We start from the raw sequence: 27,043 nt of genomic DNA on the forward strand, positions 1-27,043 counted from the left end.
TTGCTGTGGCAGAGTCTCCTTCCTTTCCGCCTTCGGTGGGTCATCTGGTCTGGAAGTGTGGGCATGTCCTCCTTCCTTTGCTCAGAGTTGCGTAACTCTAAGAGGTGGAGTGCAGGGGTTTTCCTGCTTTCTGTGGGGAGCTGTGAGGCTTCCAGCTTTTACCCTGTTAAAGGTTTTTTTTGGAAGATCGATCCTGCATGGCTCTCTGGCTGTTGTCTCTTCCATATATTACCCTTGGTCTGACTAGGGTCTAAAACGTTGGGTGTTATCTGCGTCTTCGTTGAAACTCTAGCCTTGGGGCTTAACAGTGAAGAGCCGAGGTCGGTTACAGACGGTCGCCCTTCTGGGGTCAGTTATTTGACCATTTGTCCTCAATGCTCCATTAGGGGCTTCATGGAGGGTGGTTACGTCTATCTCTCTGGTATGGCAAGCAAGGGCCAGGGTTCACATTCACCTTCAAGTGTTGGTAGTTACCTTGCCAGCATGTGTAACACGTGGTTATGCTTGTCTACGAGATTTTTACTTGCGATCCAGGAGCACTGGGTGCCGAATTCTTAAACTGTTCTTTCAGACACTTGGGTTTGAGGCTGTTACTAGATCGCCAAGTCTACGGACTTTCGATGGTGCTCTCCTAATCATAGGAGGCAGCTTAGGGTTCCTCGGGAAGTTAGATCTCTCGATCTATTCAGTTTTCGAGGACTTTGGCCTACGACCATGTCTCTCCCTGGATGGGTGTGGATGGTTCAGGCTTCTCTGAGGAGGCGGGGCTCTGTTTCTCATGGGAGATGCCTATTTGCCTGTGGCTTAGGTTCTAGGTCTCTCTCATGGGTCCCTACTGGTCTTCTTATGCATTTGATGTTCCTTGTAGACTCCAGGTGTCTTTCAACTGTGTTGGCGATATGGCTGCCTCTATGGTAGGGTTTTTTCCGTTGCTTTAGTCTCCTCTCTCCTAGAGTGGGGGATGGATTCTACTGGTTCAGAGTTACCTTAGTATCTGTGGTGACCTGTGGGTTCTTGTTTTCTTACCTTGTAAAGGTTTTTTCCCTTCTTGCGTTTTCAGAATCCTGGAAATGGGGATGTGGAGTAGTAACTGATTCCACTGTTACTGCAGCAGGAGGCTGGGGGTTTGAACCCTGATTGGGCTCCTGTTAAATGTTGGATTCTGATATTTAAATACTGGGGGTCTGAGAACCCTCTTCCCTTGGGAAGTGTTCCTCTTTATGGACGACAGCAGTGTAGGGGGTCTCGTACCCGAGCACAAGTCGGTCCTGACTCACGGTAGCATGCCGTTTGTTGTAGCGGTCAGAGTTCTACTCGGGGGGCTTTGGTCATCGTAGATCCTTCCTTTTTTTCTTCCAGAGGTCTGGGACTCTTGTCTTCGGTCTTTGACTAGCCTTTGGGCTGGGACCATTACCCTGAAGGGAAGGTCGGGGATCGGTTAATCTATGCAGTGTTGACCGTTTTCTTCTAGAGTCTGTCCTCCCCTTCGATAGGAGGACTTTTGATGTCCTCCTTTTTTCTACCGGCGTCTGGTGCTGGGTGGGGACGCTCCTTGGAGGGCTGTTGTTGGAAGGCTTGCAGTTTGAAACCAGCTACAGCTATTTGCACCTTGAATGTGTGCTAGCAGGCTTTAAGACGCCTTTCGGTGGTTCGGGTTCCATGATGGCTGAGTCAGCTTTCCTAACTGGAAGCTGGTCATTGAGAGATCCTGTTCAGATGGTTTGGTGTTCTCTTGGAGAGCTCTTTGCTAACTGCTGGGATAATTATCCTATTTCTGTTGTCTCTGCATGTCTAGCCTGCAGGTTTCGATCTGATACGAGGCAACAGGGAACTCATGTTTTTCTGGAGCACCTTATGGTATGGTACTGTGTGAGGGACATGAGGGTGTCCCTAGAGTCCTTTTTGGGACGTGTTTCCCTGAGTATGGATTTCTTTTTCTTTCTTTTTTTATCAAGTTCTTGTGTTTCTACGGAGTTCGTCTCCCTGGGCGCTACTTTTGTAAGACAACCGTGGGTTGTTCTGTTTGTTGAGCCATGTGGAATGATCCTTTGGATTTCTTCTAGGAATCTGTTCTCCCTTTTGGGGGCAGGTAGCTATCCTTATCTTCGGCCCGGGTACTCTTCATGGGAGTCGAGAGCCGTGGGGCTGACTCCTCGGAGGCTGTTTGTGCTCGACGGACTCTGGGACTGAGTGGTCTCTAGCTCGGCTTGCTGGTGGTGTAACTAATGTGCAGTTACCTGGGATTCGGATTTTTATTTTTATAGGATTTCGGGTAATTTCAGGCTGTTGTGCCTTTCGAAGGGACCGCCTTTTTGTACCCGCCCGTTGTTTGCATTCAGTGTCCTCTAGCTTGGGTATTGTTTTCCCAAAAGTAATGAATGCAGCTGTGGACTCTTCCCATTTTTAAAAACATAAAGTATGCTTACCTGATAATTTTCTTTTCTTCTGACGGGAAGAGTCCACAGCTCCCGTCCGTATTTTGTCTATGAGGCGGGAGTAATTTTTTGTCCTTCTGGCACCTTTTTTTTTTTTTTCACCCTGATATTTCTCCTACAGTTCCTTGTTCCCTTGGCAGAATGACTGGGGGATGAGGGAAGTGGGGGAAGTATTTAAGCCTTTGGCTGGCGTGTCTTTGCCTCCTCCTGGTGGCCAGGTTCTGTATTTCCAAAAAGTAATGAATGCAGCTATGGACTCTTCCTGTCAGAAGAAAAGAAAATTATCAGGTAAGCGTAATTTATGTTTTTTCTTTCAAGATTCAGATAGAGCATGACATGTAAAGCAACTTTCTTATTTACTCCTAATTTTTCTTCGTTCTCTTGCTATCTTTATTTAAAAAGCAGGAATGTAAATCTTAGCAGCCAGACCATTTTAGGTTCAGCACCATTCATAGCGCTTGCTTATTGGTGGCTGACATTTAGCCACCAATAAGCAAGCATAACCCAGGTCCTCAACCAAAAATGGTCCAGCTCTTATGCATCACATTCCTGCTTTTTAAATAAAGATATGCAGTAGGGAAACAGGAAGGCGCCAATAGGGTAATATCGCTAAAACCCTGAGAAACAAGTGGATAAGGAGGATACTGATACTCACAAGCCAAGCGGCACTTAGACGTGCCTAGCAACGCAGGCCGGGACCTCAACGTCGCCCGGAAGACTCACAAAGGCAGCAGCTGATCCTCGAGCCGGACCAAGTTCCGTATGGCCAATCAGAATCACTGGAGACTCACACACCCTCCTCTTCATATGCCGATATCCGTACACTTGTTAGCTCAACATGCTGTGTCTCTGATGCCGATATATCCGAAGGTAAGTAGGCTGTATCCGAGTTCCACTGAAGTGTGCGGAGGATGCCAAATGCTGTGCAAGCCAAGTAAAGTGCTTCACTCGGTAATACAGCTGGGTTGATTGTTGAAAGTCACGTGACTCCTTGCTGGAGGCTCTGCTCTGAGACCAGCTGCAGTCTGCAGACAAGAGTTCCAGAAGTGTCACTGGTTGGTTTTGCAGACGTTCTCTCTCGCGAGGCTTGTGAGTATCAGTATCCTCCTTATCCACTTGTTTCTCAGGGTTTTAGCGATATTACCCTATTGGCGCCTTCCTGTTTCCCTACTGCAGATTTTCTCACCGTTGACATACGCTACAGAAGAGCGGCCTCTCATTGGATTATCTGGACAGACCTCCACTTTCACCACCGTGGGCGCACCTCCGTCAAGAACTCTTTTTCTTTCTTGACTTTAAAAAAAAAAAAAATTAAATAAAGATAGCAAGAGAATGAAGAATACATTGATAATAGGAGTAAATTAGAAAGTTGATTAAAATTGCATGCTCTGTCTGAATCATGAAAGAAAAAAAATTGGTTTAGTGTCCCTTTAAAACAAATTAACATTCTTTTTACTGGAATTGTTTTTCAGTAGCTTAATTCTACCCGCCTTTTGCCTTATTGGAGGAGTCGATCTTCGCTTTAGTCGGCAATCAACAAGGCTAGTCATGGTCATAATGTTAGTAGAAAGTGCATTGTTTTGTTGTTGTTATCAGTTAATATATGTAGCAAGGTTAGCCTTTAGAAGTCAGCAGGGTGCATTTCAAGTTCTTAGAATTAGAAAAATCCCTCATTTTCAGAGCTAAATTACATGAAAAGAAGGCTAAATAAATTAATAATGAAAATATATTGCAAAGTTTTTTTATTTTTTTTATTACAAATAACTAAACATTTATATTAAAAAAATCTCTGTGTGTTTACTGTCCCTTTAAGACACAGATATAACTTCCTCTCACTGATATTGTTTATGTATTTTCTGCCAAGGATAACTAGATCTACTGTTTTCTCTGTCCAAATAGAACAGAAAACATCTCGGAGTAAAGATGATGCACCCCACGAACTGGAGAGTCAATTCGTCCTAAGACTTCCACAGGTTAGAAATGACACAATGGGCTGACTGTCACCTGCAAGTCAGACAATTTAACAAAACCCATAGTGAGCTAAAGGTCATGAAGCCGGTTTCTCCATCTGCAAAGTGACACAGGCAAAGAAAGGAGAGCGCTATAGTTATTGGCGTTTCTCTCAGGATGACAGGAACAAGGGACCTGGGAAACTTCCTGTCTCTACTGCTTCCTCGTGACCAAAATCATTTTTTCTTCTTAGGAATATGCATCTACTGTTAGGAGGATGGTCCAGTCAGGCAGTGTCAATGCGAAAGACAGACTTTCTATTGAGTTACACCGTGAGTATCACCAGATGAGTCTCTGTAAAATCAAGTTCTGCTGAGATAGCAGTGTTTCTCAATCATTTTGTAGCAAGTACCCTTACAAGCATACATTGTTTTCCTTTGTACCCCAACTGCAACACATATAGCTCTTTAATATTATTTCATGACATTAGACAAAACATACAGTATATAAGGATGAAGTATTACAAAGGAATTAGTTCATATTCTGAATTGAGACCTTGTGCTACTCTAGTTTAAAAAAAATAATCAAATGGCAAGTCACTTAGTACCCCTTACCAAAGCTCCATGTACCCCAGGTTAATTAACAAGGGTCTAGAGTTTCAATAAGAGAAGGATGTTCTGTACGTAAGACTTTCAAATGAAGCATTTTGCTTTAGAATTCCAATAATAGGAGTAGACTGTGGGAGGAGTGTGCTTGCTTTGTGCTTTTGTCGCTTTCTCCATATCTGGACCTTATTAATACTCGTTATCTTCATTAATCACTTCTCTCTTGAAGCGGATGGCCGGCATGGTATTGTACGCGTTGACCGTGTCCCTCTGGCAGCCAAGCTAGTAGATGTTCCCTGCGTTTTGGAGTGTTTAAAAACTATTGATAAGAAAACCTTCTATAAAACTGCTGATCTCTGCCAGGTAAGTGGCTTTGCACCTGGTCTGAGGACAGTTGATCATTGCACTACTCTCAGCTTCACGTAGGCTTGGTGGTGCACGTTCACTGTTGAGTTTTATGTTTCTACAGATGTTGGTTTGTACCCTGGATGGAGACCTTTACCCTCCCCTGGAAGAGCCAACTGGAACTAATGACCCAAAAGCCAACAAGAAGAAAGACCGGGACAGAGAGAAAAAATTCATTTGGAACCATGGAAGTGAGTGTGTCATCTGCACATAAGAGAGCTAGAAGTTATATTCAAATTACGTGTGTTAACAGAGTAATTATTTTCTTTTAGTCACACTACCTTTAAAGAATGTGCGAAAGAGACGCTTCAGGAAAACTGCCAAAAAAAAGGTTTGTGATATTATTATACTGTGAGTGGGTGTTTTTTGAATTAACCCTATGCTCCCAATTATTGATTAATTTTTAACTGAGTGAAACTACCCTAACACTCTGTGGTACCACTTTCAGCCGAGTATCTTGTTTTGTTAAAAAGGTGTAGAAAAGAGAAGTACTAGCAGGATGCCCAGTGCTGATTCTAAGCTCTCTTTTTGTTCTGTCTATCTCACTCTCGCCATTGTTGCTGACTCACTCCAATCAGTACATCGAATCTCCAGATGTGGAGAAGGAAGTAAAACGTTTGCTAAGCACAGATGCTGAGGCGGTCAGTGTACGTATCCTTTTTCTTTATATGCATAGCACATATCCACAATCAAGCACAACATTTCAAAAGTTATGCATACAAAATAAATGTAATAAGATAATGTAAAACTGTGATTTTGTTAGCATGTTGTGCATTGTTTTGTGTTGAAGAGACATAACATTACAAACAAGCCTCTTTGTTCTCTCCTGTTTTAGCCAGTGAGCAAATGATATATATATTGGCTACTGCGTGTGTCAAGCAATCGCTGTGTTGCTTGTCTATGGTCAGCATTCTGAATTCTTTAGTTCATCTGGGGACATTTTGTAGATTTCAGAGGTAAATTAGTAGAAATGCAGACAAAATAACCAATTGACAAGTTGTGAGGAGTTTCTAGTTTGTTTTGTTTCTTTTTTCTTTCTAATGACACGGTTAGTCCACGGATCATCATCAATTACTGTTGGGAATATCACTCCTGGCCAGCAGGAGGAGGTAAAGAGCACCACAGCAAAGCGGATAAATATCACTTCCTACCCACAATGCCCCAGTCATTCTCTTTGCCTCTAGTGCAAGGAGGAGGTGAAGTAATTAGGTGTCCTGATTCTTCTATCAAGATTTTTTTTATTTTGAAGTCTGGGCAAGATTGCTCTGGCCTTCCATCACAATTTGGGTGTAGCTGTACTCCACGTTAGTCTCTTCAGTAGGGCTGTGGTAGCTTTAAAGCAGTTAGGAACTTGTAAAGTGGGCTTTGCTGCGTTTCCTAACATGTTGCTGCCCTGGTATAGAAAGCCTGTCTAAGCTTACTCTGTCTTTCTTTTTACACAGGTCTCTTTGAGGAGCGGCATCCTCTCAAACTTTGTGAGTCATCTGACTGCCGGACGGCTATAATGCAGGTAAGTGCCTTTTGTTCTTCTGGGGCTAGAAGGCTGGCGCTGAAGGGGTTAAGACCCTCTGCTTTTTTAATGGGACATTTCCTTTTGGAATTATTTCGGCAGTGGCAGGCACATTATGCATGAGACATGGAGACTGTTATCCTCCTTCACAAAGAGGAAGGAGTTAACTACCTGTAGGGCTAAATTCTAATAATTTGGGGCCATTGCTTCCACTATTATATAGTAGGCAACCCTTTTTAGTTCCCTAGTTCATTGGGTGAATGATACAAGGACTGTTCAGTGAGTATGATTGGCGCCATTTCTAAACAATGATATATATGCAGTGATTCCCAGCTCCGCTGTTATTGCACTTAGGGAGCTGTGCAAGGGTGTCAGGGTTTTTGTTTATTGTTTTGTATTTGTCACATTTAGACCAGAAGGTGCTTTCTACAACATGCCTCATTTTAGAGCAAGATAGTCGACGGAATTAAGTATATTCCCATGCCGACTTTTGGTCACGCCTTCTTCTTTGCTTTACAGAGCGGCGCCATTTTAGATGTGGTTGAGTGCTTATTTTGTACTCCGCCCCGCTCTCCGGCTTGAGAACAGAACGGAGCTGACATTCTGCCTTCTTAATCAAGGAGACGATGTTTGGGGATTACTCTTAGTTTATCCCGCGTTTTTAGCGCTCTCCGTTTCTTTCATCTGTTAAACTGAGGGTTGGAAGGCTACGTTTGGTTCTCAAGTGAAAGCACTGTGTAAATAAACGTTACAATACACATACATTCACTAAGTTTCAGTGTAATTTTTTATGTAGATCTAACTTGTTATTCAGACCTTTTCCAGCATCATGTCCTACATGTGCTTCCGTGGAGCAGAATAGCACAGTGGACTAATGAACAGTACATTTGTACTTTAAACATTATGGTTATCTGTATGAACATTTGTTTATGTGAGATTGCCTTCACTAAGGCAATACTACTTTTAATTACACACTTATCATTTTCCTTACTAAAGAGTGGAACAGAGCTCTGTTCCCAAATATATTGCTTTTTTAAGTAAGTCATTTTAATAAAAAAAATTCCAAAAATTATTTTTAGCCTCATGTCTCCCTGGGTGATGCTGTCTAGGCTCCTCCACGGCTTTCTCCTTAATCGTCCCAAGCGTTTTTGCTATGGCGTCACATGCAGTGCCCTACGGTTCCTCTCAATCTCCTAGAGGAGTTATTTGCTTGCAGAATTGTCTGCCCAGGTGGCTTGGCGTCTGTGGCTTTATCTGCCTTTCCTTTATTTAGGGGAAATCGCAAGAGGTTTTTTAAGGAATCGGGTAGTAAGGGTTCTACTCTGTTTACTGCTACGCATTTTGTCCTTCTTATAGTTTTATGAGCAGGATAGTCGGTAGCATCTGAGGGTTAAAACTTCAGATTTGAACAGTGTAATTCCTTCTTCTGGTACTGAGGTGGTTCTGTTCAGATTCAAGCCTAATCTTCCTTTTATTTAGGAAGGGTTGGCTACTAGGGAAACGTCGGCTCTCCTGTCGTCGTCAATCCCCAAGAATCTTGTGCATGTTATATTTACTAGGATTCATTTGTTAAAGAATTTCCTCAGGTATGGGAGAGGTCAAGGATTCCTTTTCCCTTTCTCCTTTCTGTAATATCCTGTCTCTTTTTAAATATCATGGTGCTTAAGGTAAAGGGGCCATTGATATTCTGGTTAGGAGAATTTCAATCTTCATTTAGGATAGCCGTACGTTTACGACTCTTTATGGACAAGTCTGGCATCCTTTTGGTGCAATGTTTTGTCGGATTCCATTTTGGTGGACTCCATGAGGAGATCAATGTCAGAAAGGCTGTTAGGCCAATAGATCCTTTCTGTTGCTGCTTTTTTGTTCCTTTGTAGCGCAGAAGTTTTCCTCTTCATTGTTCAAGCAGGAGCAGTCCAAGTCCTCTGGGATTCCCAGTTAGTCTTGGATGTGATGTCCTAGCCCGCCGGACATTACAGCTGTTCAGCTGAGAAGAAGCAAACAAATTTCATGGTCCCAGTGAAATAAAGGCAGGGAGAGATTGCTTAAGTTAAAAGTACTATTTATTCATCACTTGCATTAAAAGCATAACCGGCACAGCACACAGACTCCACAGCTGACGCGTTTCCTGCCTCACGGGCAGTTCATTAGAGCTAAGGAACAAGCGTTTCTAGCAGCTGTTAAATCAGGAGTTGGCGGTCAAATTGCCCAATCACAATATGATATGACAGGTTCACATGCAATTTAACCTTTTCATAACCTTAAATAAAAATTTTTTAATCATACACAACATTAATCATTTAAATTTCACACACATAAATCATAACCCCTGTCCACAAGCCGTATAGTTAAATCATTGGCATGTTTCCAATAGTCTTTCAAAGTAGTACAGTTACGCCTGAGCCTGATATACTGGCCCTTTGTGAATTAAAACAATTGTCTACACTAGGGTCAGGTTTTGAAAGAGATGCCTTACTCAAAGATAAGACTGGTATTAAGTGTAATAGAGGTTCAGAGCGAAAAGGAGTTAACTTTATCACAAAATACAGTAGACAGTTTAATGAAATATGTAATATTATTAGGAAAAGAATGCCCTTGTTAGAGAGGGATGTAGATCTGAAATCGATCTCAACTAACTGTAATTTTATTTCTTGTAGATTAGATACTATAGGGGATAAAATAAGGAAACATTTCAGTTCTAAGGTAAACACTAAAGTTAACAGAAATGACAGCTGGCTGCCCAAGAATTTGGGCTTTTACAAGTGTGGTTGCAGACCCTGTAAATGCTGTGATTATGCTTTAGTAGGAGATAGAATTAACTCCACCAATACAGGCAAAACTTACAACATCAGAGACCGCATAAATTGTAACTCTGCATACATTGTTTGTTATCACTTGTATGTTTTGTAAATTTCAATATGTAGGTCTTACCTCTAGGAGTCTTAAAGACAGGATTAGAGAGCATGTACTATCTTTAGAAGCAGAAGTTCCCAAAACACTGGTTGCTAAACATTTTTTTTAACATATGAATAAATTGGATCATTTCAAATTTCAAGGTATTGAACAAGTGACTTGTGCAAGAGGAGGAGATAGATACCAGGCCCTTAGTAGAAAATAATTTTTTGGGATATATAAATTAAGAACAGGATCTCCACAGGTTATAAATAAAATCGGTGACGTCAAGCTTTGGATAGATAGGTAACAGGCAAAACAGTACCTAGTTTGTCTCTGTATATTAATAAACTGTTTTTGACAATGAGATACAAGTGAACATACATCGACTTGCGATTGTATGGACAAAATAGTTTCATTGTAATAAACATTTCAGTCTCTCCTACTATGTCAGTTAAGTTTTTCACAGGTTTGTTTAGGATCTTTTGTTACACACTAATATACCTGATGTGATTGAGGCTGTTACATTTTTTTGCAAGTGCTCACTAAGTCTATTAATTGCATTTATCTTTTATACGTAAAACAGCTACTATTTGCATTTAGCCGTTTCAATGTCAGATATATTTAGTGTTGTAACCAACAAGAGGTTCCTGAGACCTTTTAGACATATTACTAATAACTATTTTACAATAGGTGTTTTTCTTGTTTTTTGCTGAAATTTAAATGATTAATGTTGTGTATGATTAAAAAAAAATTCAGGAGTAAGGTTATGAAAAGGTTAAATTGCAACCTGTCATATCATATTGTGATTGGGCAATTTGACTGCTAACTCCTGATTTAACAGCTGCTAGAAACTCTTGTTCCTTAGCTCTAATGAACTGCCCGTGAGGCAGGAAACGCGCCAGCTGTGGAGTCTGTGTGCTGTGCCGGTTATGCTTTTAATGCAAGTGATGAATAAATATTACTTTTAACTTAAAGGGACAGTCTACACAAGAATTTTTATTGTTTTAAAAGATAGATAATCCCTTTATTACCCATTTCCCAGTTTTGCATAACTAACACAGTTATAATAATATACTTTTAACCTCTGTGATTATCTTGTATCTAAGCCTCTGCAAACTGCCCCTTTTTTCAGTTCTTTTGACAGACTTGCAGTCTAACCAATCAGTGCCTGCTCCCAGATAACTTCTCGTGCATGAGCACAGTTATCTATATGAAATACGTGAACTAACACCCTCTAGTGGTGAAAAACTGTTAAAATGCAATCTGAAAGAGGTGGGCTTCAAGGTCTAAGAAATTAGCATATGAACCTCCTAGGTTAAGCTTTCAACTAAGAATACCAAGAGAACAAAGCAAAATTGGTGATAAAAGTAAATTGAAAAATTGTTTTAAATTACATGCTCTATCTGAATCATGAAAGTTTATTTTGGCCTAGACTGTCCCTTTAAGCAATCTCTCCCTGCCTTTATTTCACTGGGACCGTAAAATTTGTATGCTTGTTTACATATGAAAAAGTGAGTTTAGGAGAGCCCTAACTGTTCCAGTGTCGAAGAATCCCTCACCAGTGTTATCCACCTAGTGTGTAAGAGAGGCTGAACGCTGCAAGTGGACTAGGTGATACACGCCAGTGCACAAAGGTAAGCGCTTACTGTGGTAACACGGAAGATATTACTCAGAGATAGATTTCTACTACTCTTGAACGCCACCATTGCGGTGAGCCTCTTGACATATATACGTGTCTTGGATTTCAATGTTGTCAGAATTGTATTACACGCTGTGATATCCGCAACAATGGGACTCCTGATTGGAGTTGCTTTCACAAGGGAGCTACATGAATGATATTTATGCTGTACAAGTCTAAAAAGTTTCAGATTTAATTGTGTTCAGCTGAGAAGCCTACTTGTGAATTAGTGGTATAGCCTAAGCCTTATAGTTCTGCTGTGGCAGATTTAATTTTTAGGATTCCTCCAAATTCACGTTTCTGGGGTCCTTTTTATTATCCTCTCTTGCGGGAGGAAAGTGTTTGCTATCACTTGTCAAGTGGGTAAGACTAATGGAATGTTTTCCTTTTTCATCAGGGGTCATGTCTTTTAGACCAGTCTCAGTTTTTTTCCTGGAGGCAGATTTCTCTTTCTAGAGTATCTGCAATTCAGGTACAATGAGAATCTTTCCTTGAACAGGGTTCAGGGCATTCTTTTCTGTAAGTGAGAATTCCAGCCCCTGTCAGGGAAAGGGAACTGGGTCTTTATCTCAAGTATCTCTGGTGCTGACCTTAAAAGTAATGTCCATTCTCCTTTAGTTCTGGGTCTGTGCATGAGAACTTAGACTGGAGGGATGTGTGTTTCGTGTTCCTATGTTTCGGGATCTTCGCTAGTTTATGGGTTCAGCAGCCGAGAAAGACTTTTAGGTCCTGGGGTAGTTCAAGGGTGTTCTTCTGCACTATAGATGTTCAGGTGTCATCCTTCCCTCGAACTATCTCTTTTTCAAGAAATTTGGTCCAATCTGCTTTCCCATGGATGGGAAATGAACTTGAAGAAGTCTTCCCGCGTTCCATCTTAATAGGTGGACTTTTTAGACTCTGTAGTTTTCTAACAGAGGTCAGATGTCAATGATTATTCCTTTTCCTCTGTCTAAGGTGCAGCCTACAGCAAGCTCTAGTTGTCCGGTAGATGGGTTAACCTTTTACAACCAGTAAGGTTGGGAGTTAGGATCTAACTGTAGCTGCATTTACTTAATTTTTAAGTAAATCAATATAGGAGCGAATTGGTCTTATGGTTTCCATGGACTTCATTCCTTTTGCTATTTTCCATAAAATGGAGAACTTTCGGATCTGTCTCAAAGAATAGATATAGATCAGTCGTCAAATCTCTCTTTATAGTAGTATCTTCTTGGGTATATCTATCTGAGGGTGTGTGCTTCTGGAGATATTCCTGGATGATGTTTCCACGGATGCCAACCTGCTGGGATAGTATGCTGTCTCGGTCTTATTAAAATAATGGACTCGGGAGTGTCTGTTCTTCTTTTTAATGTTTGCAGTAGAGAGTGATTTTCAATGCTCTGATAGCTTAGCCTTGTGACATCAGTCGTTCTAAGCTTTGTTCCAGTCGCACCATGTTACCTCTTGGTTTATATCATCCATCAGGGAGGAACTTGGGGTTCCTTAGCCATATTAAAGGTGACTTGGATTGTTCAGTGGGCCGAAGCTCACAATTGATTTCTGTCATCCAGGGGTGGGCAATTGGATTTCTGAACAGACAGTTATTTCTTCCCAGGGAGTGGGTTCTCCTTCCAGGGGTGGTTTCTAGTTGAATTTTCGAATGGGGGGTCCAGAGTGGCCTCTGAGGGCATTCCGGCAGAACGTCAAGTTTCCAAGGTACGGTTCACAGTCTCGTGATCCACTGACCGCCTTGATTGATGTTCTGGCATTGTTTTCTTGGATTCCAGTCTGGCATACATGTTTTTCCTCCGTTTGCTTCCCTCCACGAGTCATTGCTCGTATATAACAGGAGAGAGCGATGGGGATTCTCATAGCCTCTACGTGACTCCGCAAGATCTGGTGTGCAGACCTATGGGTAACATTGTATCTTCTCTTTGGCGACTGTACCTGAGGAAGGCCTTCTGAGTCAGGGTTCCTCAGGGTCCCTTCCTTTATTTTCATCTAGTTTCTGTGATGCTGCCTACTCGAAGATTGAACACTTGGAATAACTTGGTGTTGTGTTAGCGTGGGATTCCAAGTCAATCATTGAGACCATGACTCAGGCTTGCTTTATTGTTTCTAGAAGAATTGCCATAGAATATGGCTTATTTTTCTTAATTGGTGTGTATCCAAGGGTTCTCTTGGAGTGGAGTCAGGATCTTAGAAGTCTGTCCGGTCTCCAGGATGTCTGGGGATAGTCAGTACCCTGAGGGTTCAGATTATGCTTTGTCTATTTGGCTGCTTATGCGTCTGGCGGGCGTGCCAGATGTGCAACCTTTTTCAGGCCTGGTCAGAATCAGGCCTGTCCTTCATGATGTCTGCTCCCCCTTGGAGCATTAACCTTGTTCTTAGGGTTTTGGTACATTCTGTAGATATTAAGTGTTATCTCGGAAGACTATCTTTTCTGCTCGGATAGTCTCAGAGCTCTCAGCTTGACAGTGTGTTTCACCTTATCTTATCTTTCTTGCAGATAAGGTGGTTCTTCGTATTAGGTTTTCCTCCTAACTTGTGTTGGATGGGAATATTATGAAGGAGATTGTTGTCACTTGTCTATGTCCCAATGCTTTTTATCTTAAGGAACGATGGTGGCACAAATTAAATGTTGTGCGTGTTCTTAATTTCTTTCTACAGGCGACTAAGGATTTTGCCAGTTTTCTGTTTGGATATTTGTTTCTCTGGGACAGCTACTTCTATTTTCCTTTGGTTGGAAGTATGATTCCTTTGGTTATGAGACTGCTGGACAGCAGCCTCTTGAGAGAATTACAGCTCTTTTCTCTAGGGCTGTATCTGCTTATTAGATTTTCAAGAATGAAACTTTTGTTGTTCTGATTTGCAAGGCTGCAACTTTGGTTCTCTCTGTTTTCATTTTTCTAAATGTTTCAAATTTGATAGTTTTATAGTTTGCCTCAGCTTAGGCTGCTTTTGGGAAAAAGGTTCTTCAAGCTGTGGTGCCTTCTGTATAGGTTACCTGCCTTGTCCCTCCCTTATCTGTGTCCTCCAGTAATTGATGATGATCCGTGGACTCACCGTGTCATTAGAAGGAAACCGAATTTATGCTTACCTGATAAATGTATTTATTTCTTGACATGGTGAGTCCACGGCCCGCCCTGTATATTTCAGGGACCTCTGCACCTTGTGTTGCTTCCTTTCTCTCCTTTTTTTGGTCGAATGACTGGGGGATTGTGGGTAGGAAGTGATATTTATCAGCTTTGCTGTGGTGCTCTTTGCCTCCTCCTGCTGGCCAGGAGTGATATTCCCAATAGTAATTGATGATTATCCGTGGACTCACCATGTCAAGAAATAAATAAATTTATCAGGTAAGCATAAATTTAGTTTTTGTCTTCATAATGAAACATTTTATGGGAATTCTTTTGTGAGATTAAAGTGAATGTAAATTTTCATGAATTAGTGCCCTGTTTTTTAAAAATACTATTAAAAACAGGGGCACTTTCATTCATGAAAGTTTACATTGCACCATAATTTGAAAAATACTTACCTTTATCTTCTGCAAAGCCGGATCGGCGATCCCCCACCTGCTTCTTCCTGCTGTACTTACACAGCAATGATGAAACAGTCTTCCTCCAATCATGGCATGGCCTCAGGAAATGTTTGCTCTGGGGGAAAGTCATGATTGGAGGAAGCCGGATTCGTCATTTGTGACGTATGTACAGAGGATCTGCGGGCTGGGGATCGCCAATCCAGCTTTGCAGAAGACAAAGGTAAGTATTTTTCAAAATACGCTGCAATGTAAACTTTCACGAATGAAAGTGCCCCTGTTTTTAATAGTATTTTTAAAAACAAGGCACTGATTCATTAAAGTTTACCTTTTCTTTAATTTTGCTTTAAGTGGCATCTCCTAATTAAATTTGTGCATTTGAACAGTTTAGTATCTCTAATAATCAATCTCTGGACCTAGGGTATTGGAGGAGAGATGTCTATACATAGAACAAATCCTTCAGATGGTGGGTTCCTGTAGGTCCCTGTCTTTTTTCTTAACAATATTCCTTAGGCTGGGAAATCATTGCTGAGGATGAAACCAAAGAAAATGACAATTTGACTGGGCTGGATGGCTCTCCAGGAATGTCCGGAATTAAACCGGGTCGTGGGACTTCAGGTAACAATTTTATGTGTACTATGTGTTGGTGTCTTTGTGTTTCTGCTTAGAATATATTGAATTGCTGAACCATAAATACAAAGTGACAAGTGTCATGTTAGTAGAATTGTCTGGTGGCCTCTTCCATTAAAAATTTAAAAGCAGAAAATGTGATACTTTATATTATGACTTGCCCTTATTCCATGTGTGACATAATCTAGAAAAGTTGTGCATTATGTGTATAAAGCCAAAGTAAAAAAGAAAAAAAATGCTTTTGCAATGAATGGGTTTTGATCACACCCAAGATGCTGCTATGACAGTCATCTCGTGAATGTGTTTTATCTAAGGAAATTCATCAATTTAATAGAAGTTTTTTCTTCCACCATTAGAAAAAGCGGTTAAATCTCCTCTTCACAGCCATAGGCCAGCCAGTAAACATTTGTGACAGACCCTTCTGTCAGGACTGAAGGAGTTAACTGTGTTTAGCTTTAAGAAACTATTTTCTAAACACAAGTTGCTGGCTCCAACCATAATTTAGTTAGTGATAAGAATTCCATTGTTTGATCACCCTCAGAGAGAAAACGCCTAAGTGATAAGAAGAGCCAAGAGTGTCTTGTGGTTGAAGTGTTTAAGTAATATAATTCTATTGTATCATGTCAAAGGGCTTGTTCCCTCCATGTAATGTACAACAGTCTTTCAACCCCCATCTGGGGGGGGGGTCAGACCTGCATAAATACTAGGCATAGCCTTTAATAAATGACATTCTGTTTAAACCTGAAAACTGGCTGGTTTGTGAATTGCTGATTCCCTATGCAGGACGTTGTTCCCTGGTATTAACCCTTGGTATCCTGTTGGTACCGTAACAATTGGTGGCAAGCGACGGAATGAACCTTATCGCCCAGAAGAGCAACTACACAAGCCAGTAACCTCAGGAAGAGGGGGATTATTACAATACTGACTAAGATGGAAAAGAGAAAAGTAAATTTTGCAGCTTTTAAAAACTTCCTGGAAACAGAAGGAGAGATTGATGGGTACCTTGCGGATTTTGAGAGGCAATGTGCACTACACAAGGTACCCGCAGAGGACTGGGTCACGATATTATCTGGAAAATTATCCGGCCGGGCCAGTGAGGCTTTTCGGGCCATTCCAGATGAGGAAGTCGGGGATTATAATACTATAAAAGAGGCTCTGCTCTCCAGGTATGCGGCTACACCGGAGGCATACCAGAGACACTGTTAAATTAGCTGGAGATTCCTACCTTGAGTGGGCATGTAAGGTGCACCGCACAGCAGCTCACTGGATAGCGGGGTGCCAAGCCATATCTGGGGAAGAGGTGCTGCAGCTATTCCTGTTGGAACATTGCTTCGACAAGTTACCCGCAGGAGTTCGAGAGTGGGTTCGGGACCGTAAACCCTCCACCCTGCAGGAAGCGGCTCGCTTGGCAGATGAGTATACGGATGCCCGCAAACTGGACACTGCTACCACTAAGCCCCCTGCTAGAGTGGAGTACAGACCCCCAGTCACCCCAGCAGCTGCCAGTTACCACACCCCGGCGCACCGCTATACCACACGGCCTCCGGCCACAAACTACCCTCAGAGAGCCCTGTTCAATTTGCGGTGCTACTCACAACCTATTCGGTGCTTTAGATGTAAGCAACTAGGGCACAAAAGACCAGAGTGTCCCCTAAACGCAGCGAACCAAGCGCAGTCCTGGAGAAGACCCGCCGGCGGAATCCCACGTAATCCTCAGCCTGCGGCCCGCTACGTAGAGGCGCAAGAATGCTGGAGCATCCTACATGAGGCAGACCTTGTGCAAGCTGCCCACCGGAATAACCGGCAACTGGTTAAAGTGAATGGGAAGAAGGTCAGTGGTCTACGGGATACTGGTGCTACCATGACCTTGCTTCAAAAGAACTTGGTGTCTGAGAAACAGTACACTGGAGACACTGTGGCTGTGAGGGTAGCAGGGGGCGATGTGTTCAGCCTACCTGTTGCCAGGGTACATTTGGATTGGGGAGTGGGTGCTAGACCTGTGAATGTGGGGGTCAAGAAGGACTTACCTGCTGATGTTCTTCTTGGAAATGACTTGGCCCCCCTTGTTTCTGCCTACGCTCCTATGGGTCCCGCTGATGTTAACCCTGTGACTACCCGTGCCCAGATCCGTGCAGCAGAGACTGACCCACCTGCTGCTAAGCCCCAGGACGCTGAGCTCAGTAAATCTCTATCCGCTATTGATATGTGGAGGTCCCGTTACAATGCGCTGATGAAGGAGAAGAGGAGCGCAGAGGAAAAAGCACGTTTAGAACGTGAATCTCTGCTAGACAAGCTGCACCGACAGACTGCAGAAAACACCAGCTTGAGAGTGGGACATGAAACCTTAAAGACAAACTTAGCGACACTTGAGGAGAAGCTGACGCTGGCTCATAGTGAGGTGCAGCAACTCAAGGGCACCCTATGTCAGTATGAAGGGATTGTGGATACCTATAAAGAGCAGGTACAGAAAACTCGTAAAGAAGCTGATGGGATTTTGAAGGACTGTTTGGCCCTGGTCTGGGCACTGAGGAATTTGAACCCTTGTTTGTATGGACAGGAATTCTCTCTCATAACGGGAATACAGATGGATTGTCCCAGCAAACTGACATGCCTACCACCTCCTAGTCCGGTCATCCCCAGGTTGACCCGCAAAAGGGTCAAGCCGGGTCTGCCGGAGTGTTCCACAAGGGGGGAGCTATGTGACAGACCCTTCTGTCAGGACTGAAGGAGTTAACTGTGTTTAGCTTTAAGAAACTATTTTCTAAACACAAGTTGCTGGCTCCAACCATAATTTAGTTAGTGATAAGAATTCCATTGTTTGATCACCCTCAGAGAGAAAACGCCTAAGTGATAAGAAGAGCCAAGAGTGTCTTGTGGTTGAAGTGTTTAAGTAATATAATTCTATTGTATCATGTCAAAGGGCTTGTTCCCTCCATGTAATGTACAACAGTCTTTCAACCCCCATCTGGGGGGGGGGGGGGGGGTCAGACCTGCATAAATACTAGGCATAGCCTTTAATAAATGACATTCTGTTTAAACCTGAAAACTGGCTGGTTTGTGAATTGCTGATTCCCTATGCAGGACGTTGTTCCCTGGTATTAACCCTTGGTATCCTGTTGGTACCGTAACAACATTCCTTTAAGATATTCATCTTTCCTGATGAGACAGTAATCAATTGCTTGCCCTAGGATCAGTCAGCCAATGAGTGGTTTGTGGCAGCTTGCAAAGTACATGTCCAGGACTGATGACAATCAGGAGATTATGTACCATTTTACAATTAGTTTGCCCAGTTCCAAGTCTCTGCCGTTCCAACCTGATTTTGCCTCTGCACGCAGTTGCGGAGAGCAGAGAGCTCACTGGGCTTTGCCTTATGGAAGTTTTAAACCATTTTGCTCCATGATGATGATAGTCTGTCAGTAAAATATACTTGTCTTTGGTCCCTCGCCTTGAATCTGCTGGTAAATGATAAATGAGACCAAACCATAATGTTTCTTTAGGAAAAAAGAAAAACTCAATCAGACAGCACCTGTAAATTCCTTAAGCCCTAAAAGAGGTTATGAGAAAATGTCTTCAAAATGTGAAAATGCTGCCTCCACATTCATAGAAAGCTTATACTGCTTCTGCTTCAACATAATAGGACCAACCTGCATAATTCTGTAAGGATATTACAAACATAAGAAATATTCAAGCAGTAGCAGAATTACTTGGAGCCTTTACTTTTGAGAAATAACCACAAACATTATCATATGCGTAATACATTTACGTGTATGGTAACAGAAATAGAGGTTTTATAGGAACCAATGGAGAAAATCTACAGCTTCAGGGAAATTGATGTATATCACGTAGTTCAGAGCAAGTCATCATAGTTAAAAAAAAAAAAACCTCTGGCTCCACAGAGGTGATCTAAATCCCTCTGGTCTGACAAGATTATCTAAGAGGACTCGTCAGTGCTGAGGTCTCAAGCTAAAACTTGCCTTTCTAAAATTATTTTAGAGTGGTTTATCTTGCTATGCAGAGTTCAGGCTGTGAAGCATTACAATCTACGACACAAAAAACAAGCCCCAAAGTCTTTGCAATATGCGCTGAATGCAGTCATGATTTTATTTTATTTTCAACTTTTAAGGAAATAATGTTCGCAGTCTCCACCTCTCTTCTGAACATATTTCTTTTAGTCCTAACAATTCCACTTCAGTTCATCCTGAATTATTTTCCTTTTTTCTCTGCACTGTATTTTCTTTCTGTCTTTCACCATTCTTTCTTTTCTTACCCACCACTCGCCCTCTCTCTTCCTCATTCTGTGACACCTCCTTTATGTATGCACCTTATTTTCATGTCCCAAAACTCTTGCTTTGATGTCCCTTTGTAGTGGAGAGAGACGAGCTTCGGGAAATGTTTAATGACATTAGCAGTAGCAGCGATGGTGAGGAGGAAGGAGAGCGGCAAGAGGAGGAAGATCTCAATATTATGGAGACTGAGGAGGAGCTGGGAAGACAAAAGGATGGTCAGGAAGGAGGCACCAACCAAATAGGTGAGCATAGGTAGAGGGAGGAAGTATGAATACACATAAGTGTGTATGAGGCATATAGTTTCCTCTCACCACTCCTCTATAGACTATTTTCTAACCTGAAGTGAGCCGCAATCCCCCCATACTGACACATTGTTATTCACCCTGCAATTTTCGTTTTATTTCCTTAGTTCTAGAGATGCAGAAACAAGTTGAGAATCTGCAGAAAAAGTCAAGAGAAACTCAGGAGAGGCGGAAACGCCAGGAAGAGTTGATTATGAAGGTGGAAAACCTGGCACTGAAGGTGAGAAGAGCTTTATGTGGCTATTGTAATTTATGAGTAGTGGATTGGAGATGGTGCAGTGTGCATAGGGGAGAATGGTACTGTGACGTGAAGAGCAACTCTGTGTGTTTGTAGTATTGCCACTGGGTGTTCTCAAGAACCTCACCAAGGCCACACTTGGTGCTAGTTAATTGTACCTGTGACCTGCACTAATTGCAAAATGCATACTAAACATGTTAACAGACTGGACATTTCATATCCTGGTTGCATTTGCCATTACTTGGGCAGCGCTCTTAGAGCAAACGGGTGCAATTCCCCTCGTACCTTGGAAAATATGTTGGAAATGTCTGCCAGTCCCTGAGTCACTGGCTGTTATGTGTATGTCTGAACTTGTCTTTTTTAGGAGGAAGTTAGGCTCTGATGTTTGTTAGGGGGAAGGTGGTACTGCCTATGAGTGCAATTCTGGGCTGTTTGGTAAATTCAGCCACTGGCACTGTATGAGAGAGTCGGGCACTATTGATGTGTATAAAAGTCTTGCTCTGTATGAGTACGCTAGACAGAGTCCATGTGTGTGTGTTCCTGTATGTGTTAATGTATCTATGGCCCAGCTTGAAAACAAGAGTGCTACTGTTTTATGTAGTTGTCTGCTTGATATTAGAGTTTCTTATTTTTGGCTGGCACTTTTTTCCTTCTCTCTCTCAGACTCGCCTGCAAGCTGTATTGGATGAATTCAGACAACAGGAAGACAGAGAAAAGCAGCAGGTAAGGGGATTATTATTATTATCCTAAGTCAAACGTGTTTAGCGCACTCATCATGATGTGGGAGGTAAAATCAGTTTGTATCTGTGAAGCCGAGAGAAATCTAAAGGGTCGCTTTAACTTTATTATGTGTAGATAATGTGCCTATGTTTCTAAGGGATGGGCTGTATTTGCTTTTTTTTTTTAAACCTAGCTACTGAGAATTTATTTGCTTGGCCTCATATCTCATTAACGCCACTGTTCTTGGAATAGAAGTTTTCTCTTAAATTTGAAACGTTGACACTTATTTTAAAGTTAAAAAAAAGTGTGTTCTTGTGTGTTTCTTTTCACTAAAATAATGACAAATAGTACGTTCTCCACTTACAGATAACACGATGCTGCTCATTAGAAAACTGGAAACATGTCATGTCGGGCTAAATTTTATTTAAATTCATGGCCTTAGATTGGTATTGCTCCTTCAATAGAGTGGGTCTAGCAGTTCTACTGCGCATGCTTAACTCGTTTCACAACTTGCCTAGACGCTGATGCATAGCAGTAAAAGCATACTCTGTACTGAAAGCTATGGGCATGGCACTACCCCCCTTTTTTCACAAAAATAAAAGGGAAAAAACAAAGGCTCTATAAACATACAACCCACAGGTTATTAGAAGTAACATTTAAATACTGTTTAGACAAGTATCAGCACAACCTCTAACATGATTACTTTACTTTTTCGTAAAGGAATAGTTTAGTCAAAATTAAACTTTCATGATTCAGATAGAACATACAATTGTAAGCAACTTTCTAATTTTCTCCTATTATCAATTTTTTTCTTTGTTCTCTTGGTATCTTTATTTGAATGTAAGCTTAGGAGCAAGCCCATTTTTGCTTCAGCACCTGGGTAGTGCTTGCTGATTGGGGGCTTCATTTAGATGCCAATCAGAAAGTGCTACTCAGGTCCTGAACCAAAAATGGGTCGGCTCCTAAGCTTACATTCTTGCTTTTTCAAATAAAGATACCAAGAGAGCAAAGAAAAATTGATAATAGGAGTAAATTAGAAAGTTGCTTACAATTGCATGCTCTGATTTATGAAAGTTTAATTTTGACTAGACTATTCGTTTAAGTCCTTCCGTGGCTTTGAAAATATGTCTAGCAGGCTGCACAGGTTGATATTTTTTTTTGTGTGTGTGTTTTTCTCACATGGGCTAACAATCAATTAAATGTTGAATGACTAAATACATGTGGGGATTGCACATATTGTACATTGTTTGAGGGTGGAAGATCATATTGTGTTGATTTGTGGGATAAGAATGCAGTGTGGGTGGCGAATTTCTCTGTAGGGTGACGTGAATTGTTCTGCATGTTGTACACATAATGCTCTCTCTGTCACATTCAGCTGACATCCCTGCAGGAGCAACTAGAGGCTCTGATAGAGAAGTGAGTAGTGACTGCTGGCGTCGGAGTAGTAGAGCTGAACTATAACTACCGATAGCCAGAAATGGATTTCTCAGCTACAGACTGTCTTCATCATCATTTCTAAGAAGTGGACTCGATACCCTCTGACAACCAGACACTGACTCCCTGGTTCATTACTCTCAGCCACTATTTGTCTGATGTTTATGGATCCCCTAGTCACGTAATTCAGTGATGGAGCAGATATGTTCTGCAATGACAGTATAATGTAGATTATGAATTGGAAGTGGTTGCAATTGACTGTATTTATTACAGAAGTTTTATGAATTGTAAATAAAGACCTACATGCTAAGAAAATGATGTCTGTGTATTTCATTTGTGTAGAACAACTACTGTCTTAATATTGTGTGTGTATCTTGCTGAGGGAATTATGGGATACTTTTTTGTTAATGCAAACGTCAATGTGAGACTTAATGTTGTCATAAAAAGTGCTTTATTTTGTTTTTATTGACTTCCAAAAAAGTTCTTGTTAATGGTTAGACGTATAGGAAGTTATCCATAGATGACAATGAGACCTGGATGAGTAATATGGGGACATCACTTGCTAATTAATCCCTCCAATATAAACCTACTACTTCCCCCCTACCCTGTGCTACATACCTGTCCATTCAACTGAATCATCCGTTCCTCAGTTGTTGCCACATATAACCTCTTCATATAACATGTTGGGAAATATACACTTTCCATATATACCTCCTCTTGCTTTATCTTCCATTTAATGCATATTGTTCATATATCCCCTCACCCTAACTAGTCTAATTACTCCTTGTAAGTTGTACATTATTAGTATACGACACATAACTCCTCGGTTACAAGGAAGCTGCCTAAGCAGTTACTTGCTGCACCCAATGTTTTTGTCTTTATGACAAAATGAATTCTTCATCCAACAAGACAACATTCCTCATTCTACAAATAGGGAACTGGATGACACTTATTTAGGAATAGACATCGCATTGCTACTTAGGTGTTTTTATATTTTTGGCCCCAGATTCTGCTGTAGTACAGGGTCTCTGCTTTTGAGACGTTGCGTTTGTTTTTAGCCAGTCTTGAAGGATAACTGGTTTGTGACAAGTAATACCAGTAATATGTAAGCTCTAATATATATTGTGATGTGTGTCTTGCCTTTTATTATTAAACCACCCTGAAAGCTGGAGACAGGCACTGTAAAATAAATGTATCTTATAATGTTTTAGCTTTTCAGCATTACTATATGTAAACTATTATATGCTTAGAGCTAGTAAAACTTTGGTTATATTATTTTACATAAAAACTGTTACATTTAATAAAAACACTGTAAAAAGTTTATGTACCCTGCGGCCATGTCTTCCTATCCAGTACTTTATTTACAGTCCCGCCACCTTTTTTAAATATCTAAGCTCCCTGTATTGTGAACAGTAGGCGGCTGTCCATGTTTATACACTCAGTCTTCCCCTTTTAAGTAAGTGGTGATATCCGTTTCAGCCCAGCATTCTCTGTGCTTTAACCTACAAATACACACACACTTTGTTCCCCTTTCCACTGCACAAATGTTAACAATGCCGTGTTGCCACTTTAATGTTTTATGGTCTGCATATGTTGCGGATCAATAAATTAAAGGGATACTACACCCAATTTTTTTTCTTTCATGATTCAGAAACTTGCTTAAAATTGCATGCTCTAATTTACTGCTATTATCATTTTTTTTATTCTCATGGTATCTTTATTTGAAAAGCAGGAATGACCGCGTAGGAGCCAGCTCATTTTAGGTTCACCACTTGGGTAGCGCTTGCTGCTAAATGTAACCACCAATCAGCAAGTGTTATCCAGGGTGCTGAACCAAAAATGGTCCGGCTCCTAAACTTTCATTCCTGCTTTTTCAAATGACGATACCAAGAGAACGAAGAAAAATTGATACTAGGAGTAAATTAGAAAGTTGCTTAAAATTGCACGCTCTATCTGAATCATGAAAGAAAGAAAAAAATGGGTTTATTATCCCTTTAAAGATATTGTTATGGGTTATGGATCAAAAGTATCTATTTTGCAAAACTATGAAAAAGTGCTGCAAAACTGTAAGCAATGAAGGACTTTTTTTTTTTTTTTTATAATCACAGCACTGGGTCTTATTACTGTGCCTGAAAAGGCACTCAGGGTCATTGCAAACCAGTAAACCTAAAGCTGGACATTTCTGGAAAGGTCAATATGATTTAATTTGCCTTACTTAATTTTGTTAGGTTCATAAGCGTATACAATTCATATCTACTTTGTGTATCTCTCTATATATACCATTACAGAATCATTTCTGGTTAGTTCTCACTGATTATAGTTACATCAGATATCTACATGAAATGTTTTACTTTGTCATAAAAAAAATTAATTTATGTAACCAGTTTGTTTGATTGCAAAAAGAAATGCATAGTACTGTGGGATACTGCTATATGTTATGTAATACTGGTATCTGTGACTTCTTTAATGAGGCGTGTGTGTGTGTTGTTCCCTATAACTTGCTAATATACCATGAAAACATTTATTATCACCTCTACCTAAACTTTAGCAACTTGTACCATATATCCTAAAACTAACATTCCCAATATAATTCTTCCCTTTAGCGTCTGCTTATCCCATTGCTCCATATAACTCCCCAAGGACCCATGTACCAGTTTCTGTATAAGAAGAACCACAGCAGACACAAAAGTTAAAACATTAATCATCTCATTCCCATCCATAAAAATTAGTCTCCCATTTTACAAGATGAAAAATAGGGAAAGAGAAGATGGGACACTAAAAATGAGGCACAACCTCTGGGAGTGTTAAGTGTTAGGCTAGAAAGCAACTCTATCCATCTTCTTTATGATTGAACTTTTGCATGGGCTGAACCATTTCTAGAACTTCACTTGGTATTGAGGCATGTTATCCAGAGTTCATCACACCAGTGCCACTAGTTCTTTGCTTTACTGAGATGGTTGTATTATGCCACCTGGTTAACTGGAGGCTCAAATTGGTGTAAAGCTTCTTCATACTTCTTGAAAAGCAGCTAGTGCTATCAGTGTAGGGTAGTCACGGTCTGTGGCGGATTATTGTTATAGTTAAAACCAAAGCTTTCTGGTACCAGATCTTGCTCTGAGCCGTAAGATGTGATCCGCTGAGAATTGCTAAAGCTTGCCCAGGAGACACTAATTGGTCGTAATGAAGACAAGTCCGAATATTTAATTGCTTGCTGGTGTTTGTGTCATCTTTCATTAATGGCAAATTTGAGTCTTGCCTTTTTAATTGTTTGAGATCCATTGAGCTTTTTCGCTTCCTCAAAAGGTGCCAATCCTTCCTTATTTTGATACCTTTCTGTAAGTGTCTGGTGTCACAAAGGCAGAGGCGGAGACTTAATACAGGCAATTTCACTGTCTGGAAGAAAAAAATGCACCATAGTGATTACATTAAACACACAGGATCCCTTTTGTCTATGTAGTAAGTAAGGGACATAAACAGAATTTATGCTTACCTGATAAATTACTTTCTCTTACGGTGTATCCAGTCCACGGATTCATCCTTACTTGTGGGATATTCTCATTCCCTACAGGAAGTGGCAAAGAGAGCACACAGCAGAGCTGTCCATATAGCTCCCCCTCAGGCTCTGCCCCCCCAGTCATTCGACCGACTGTTAGGAGAAAAAGGAGAAACCATAGGGTGCAGTGGTGACTGTAGTTTTACAAAAATAAATTTGAACCTGACTTAATTGCCAGGGCGGGCCGTGGACTAGATACACCGTAAGAGAAAGTAATTTATCAGGTAAGCATAAATTCTGTTTTCTCTTACATGGTGTATCCAGTCCACGGATTCATCCTTACTTGTGGGATACCAATACCAAAGCTTTAGGACACGGATGAAGGGAGGGAACAAGTCAGGTAACCTAAACGGAAGGCACCACTGCTTGCAAAACCTTTCTCCCAAAAATAGCCTCCGAAGAAGCAAAAGTATCGAATTTGTAAAATTTGGCAAAAGTATGCAGTGAAGACCAAGTCGCTGCCTTACAAATCTGTTCAACAAAAGCCTCATTCTTGAAAGCCCATGTGGAAGCCACAGCTCTGGTGGAATGAGCTGTAATTCGTTCAGGAGGCTGCTGTCCAGCAGTCTCATAAGCCAATCGGATGATGCTTTTCAGCCAGAAGGAAAGAGAGGTAGCAGTCGCTTTCTGACCTCTCCTCTTACCAGAATAGACAACAAACAAAGATGATGTTTGTCTGAAATATTTAGTTGCATTTAGATAGAATTTTAAAGCACGAACCACATCAAGATTGTGTAACAGTCGTTCCTTCTTAGAAACTGGATTAGGGCACAGAGAAGGAACAATGATTTCCTGGTTAATAATCTTATTAGAAACCACTTTTGGACGGAAACCAGGTTTGGTACGCAAAACAACCTTATCTGCATGGAACACCAGATAGGGTGAATTACA

The 27,043-nt window shown here is 41.2% G+C and overlaps 2 protein-coding genes across 4 annotated transcripts in view; one reads left to right on the forward strand and one right to left on the reverse strand.

Moving 5' to 3' along the window:
* The window catches only part of TAF7L (TATA-box binding protein associated factor 7 like), a 43,610-nt gene extending 20,696 nt beyond the window's left edge, over window positions 1–22,914 (forward strand). For both annotated transcript variants that reach the window (XM_053698956.1, XM_053698957.1), the window contains 11 exons: window positions 4,335–4,408; window positions 4,639–4,717; window positions 5,220–5,353; window positions 5,460–5,586; window positions 5,668–5,726; window positions 5,974–6,046; window positions 15,503–15,607; window positions 19,986–20,147; window positions 20,315–20,427; window positions 21,109–21,168; window positions 22,541–22,914. In XM_053698956.1, the coding sequence (XP_053554931.1) occupies window positions 4,335–4,408; window positions 4,639–4,717; window positions 5,220–5,353; window positions 5,460–5,586; window positions 5,668–5,726; window positions 5,974–6,046; window positions 15,503–15,607; window positions 19,986–20,147; window positions 20,315–20,427; window positions 21,109–21,168; window positions 22,541–22,585 (1,031 nt within the window). In that variant the 3' untranslated portion in view covers window positions 22,586–22,914. The remainder of the gene's footprint in view (window positions 1–4,334; window positions 4,409–4,638; window positions 4,718–5,219; window positions 5,354–5,459; window positions 5,587–5,667; window positions 5,727–5,973; window positions 6,047–15,502; window positions 15,608–19,985; window positions 20,148–20,314; window positions 20,428–21,108; window positions 21,169–22,540) is intronic.
* Window positions 22,915–23,031: 117 nt separating this feature from the next.
* The window catches only part of DRP2 (dystrophin related protein 2), a 168,116-nt gene continuing 164,104 nt past the window's right edge, over window positions 23,032–27,043 (reverse strand). For both annotated transcript variants that reach the window (XM_053698952.1, XM_053698953.1), the window contains exon 23: window positions 23,032–25,992. In XM_053698952.1, the coding sequence (XP_053554927.1) occupies window positions 25,949–25,992 (44 nt within the window). In that variant the 3' untranslated portion in view covers window positions 23,032–25,948. The remainder of the gene's footprint in view (window positions 25,993–27,043) is intronic.

The sequence above is a fragment of the Bombina bombina genome, chromosome 1, assembly GCF_027579735.1.
Source record: "Bombina bombina isolate aBomBom1 chromosome 1, aBomBom1.pri, whole genome shotgun sequence".
Lineage (NCBI taxonomy): Eukaryota > Metazoa > Chordata > Amphibia > Anura > Bombinatoridae > Bombina > Bombina bombina.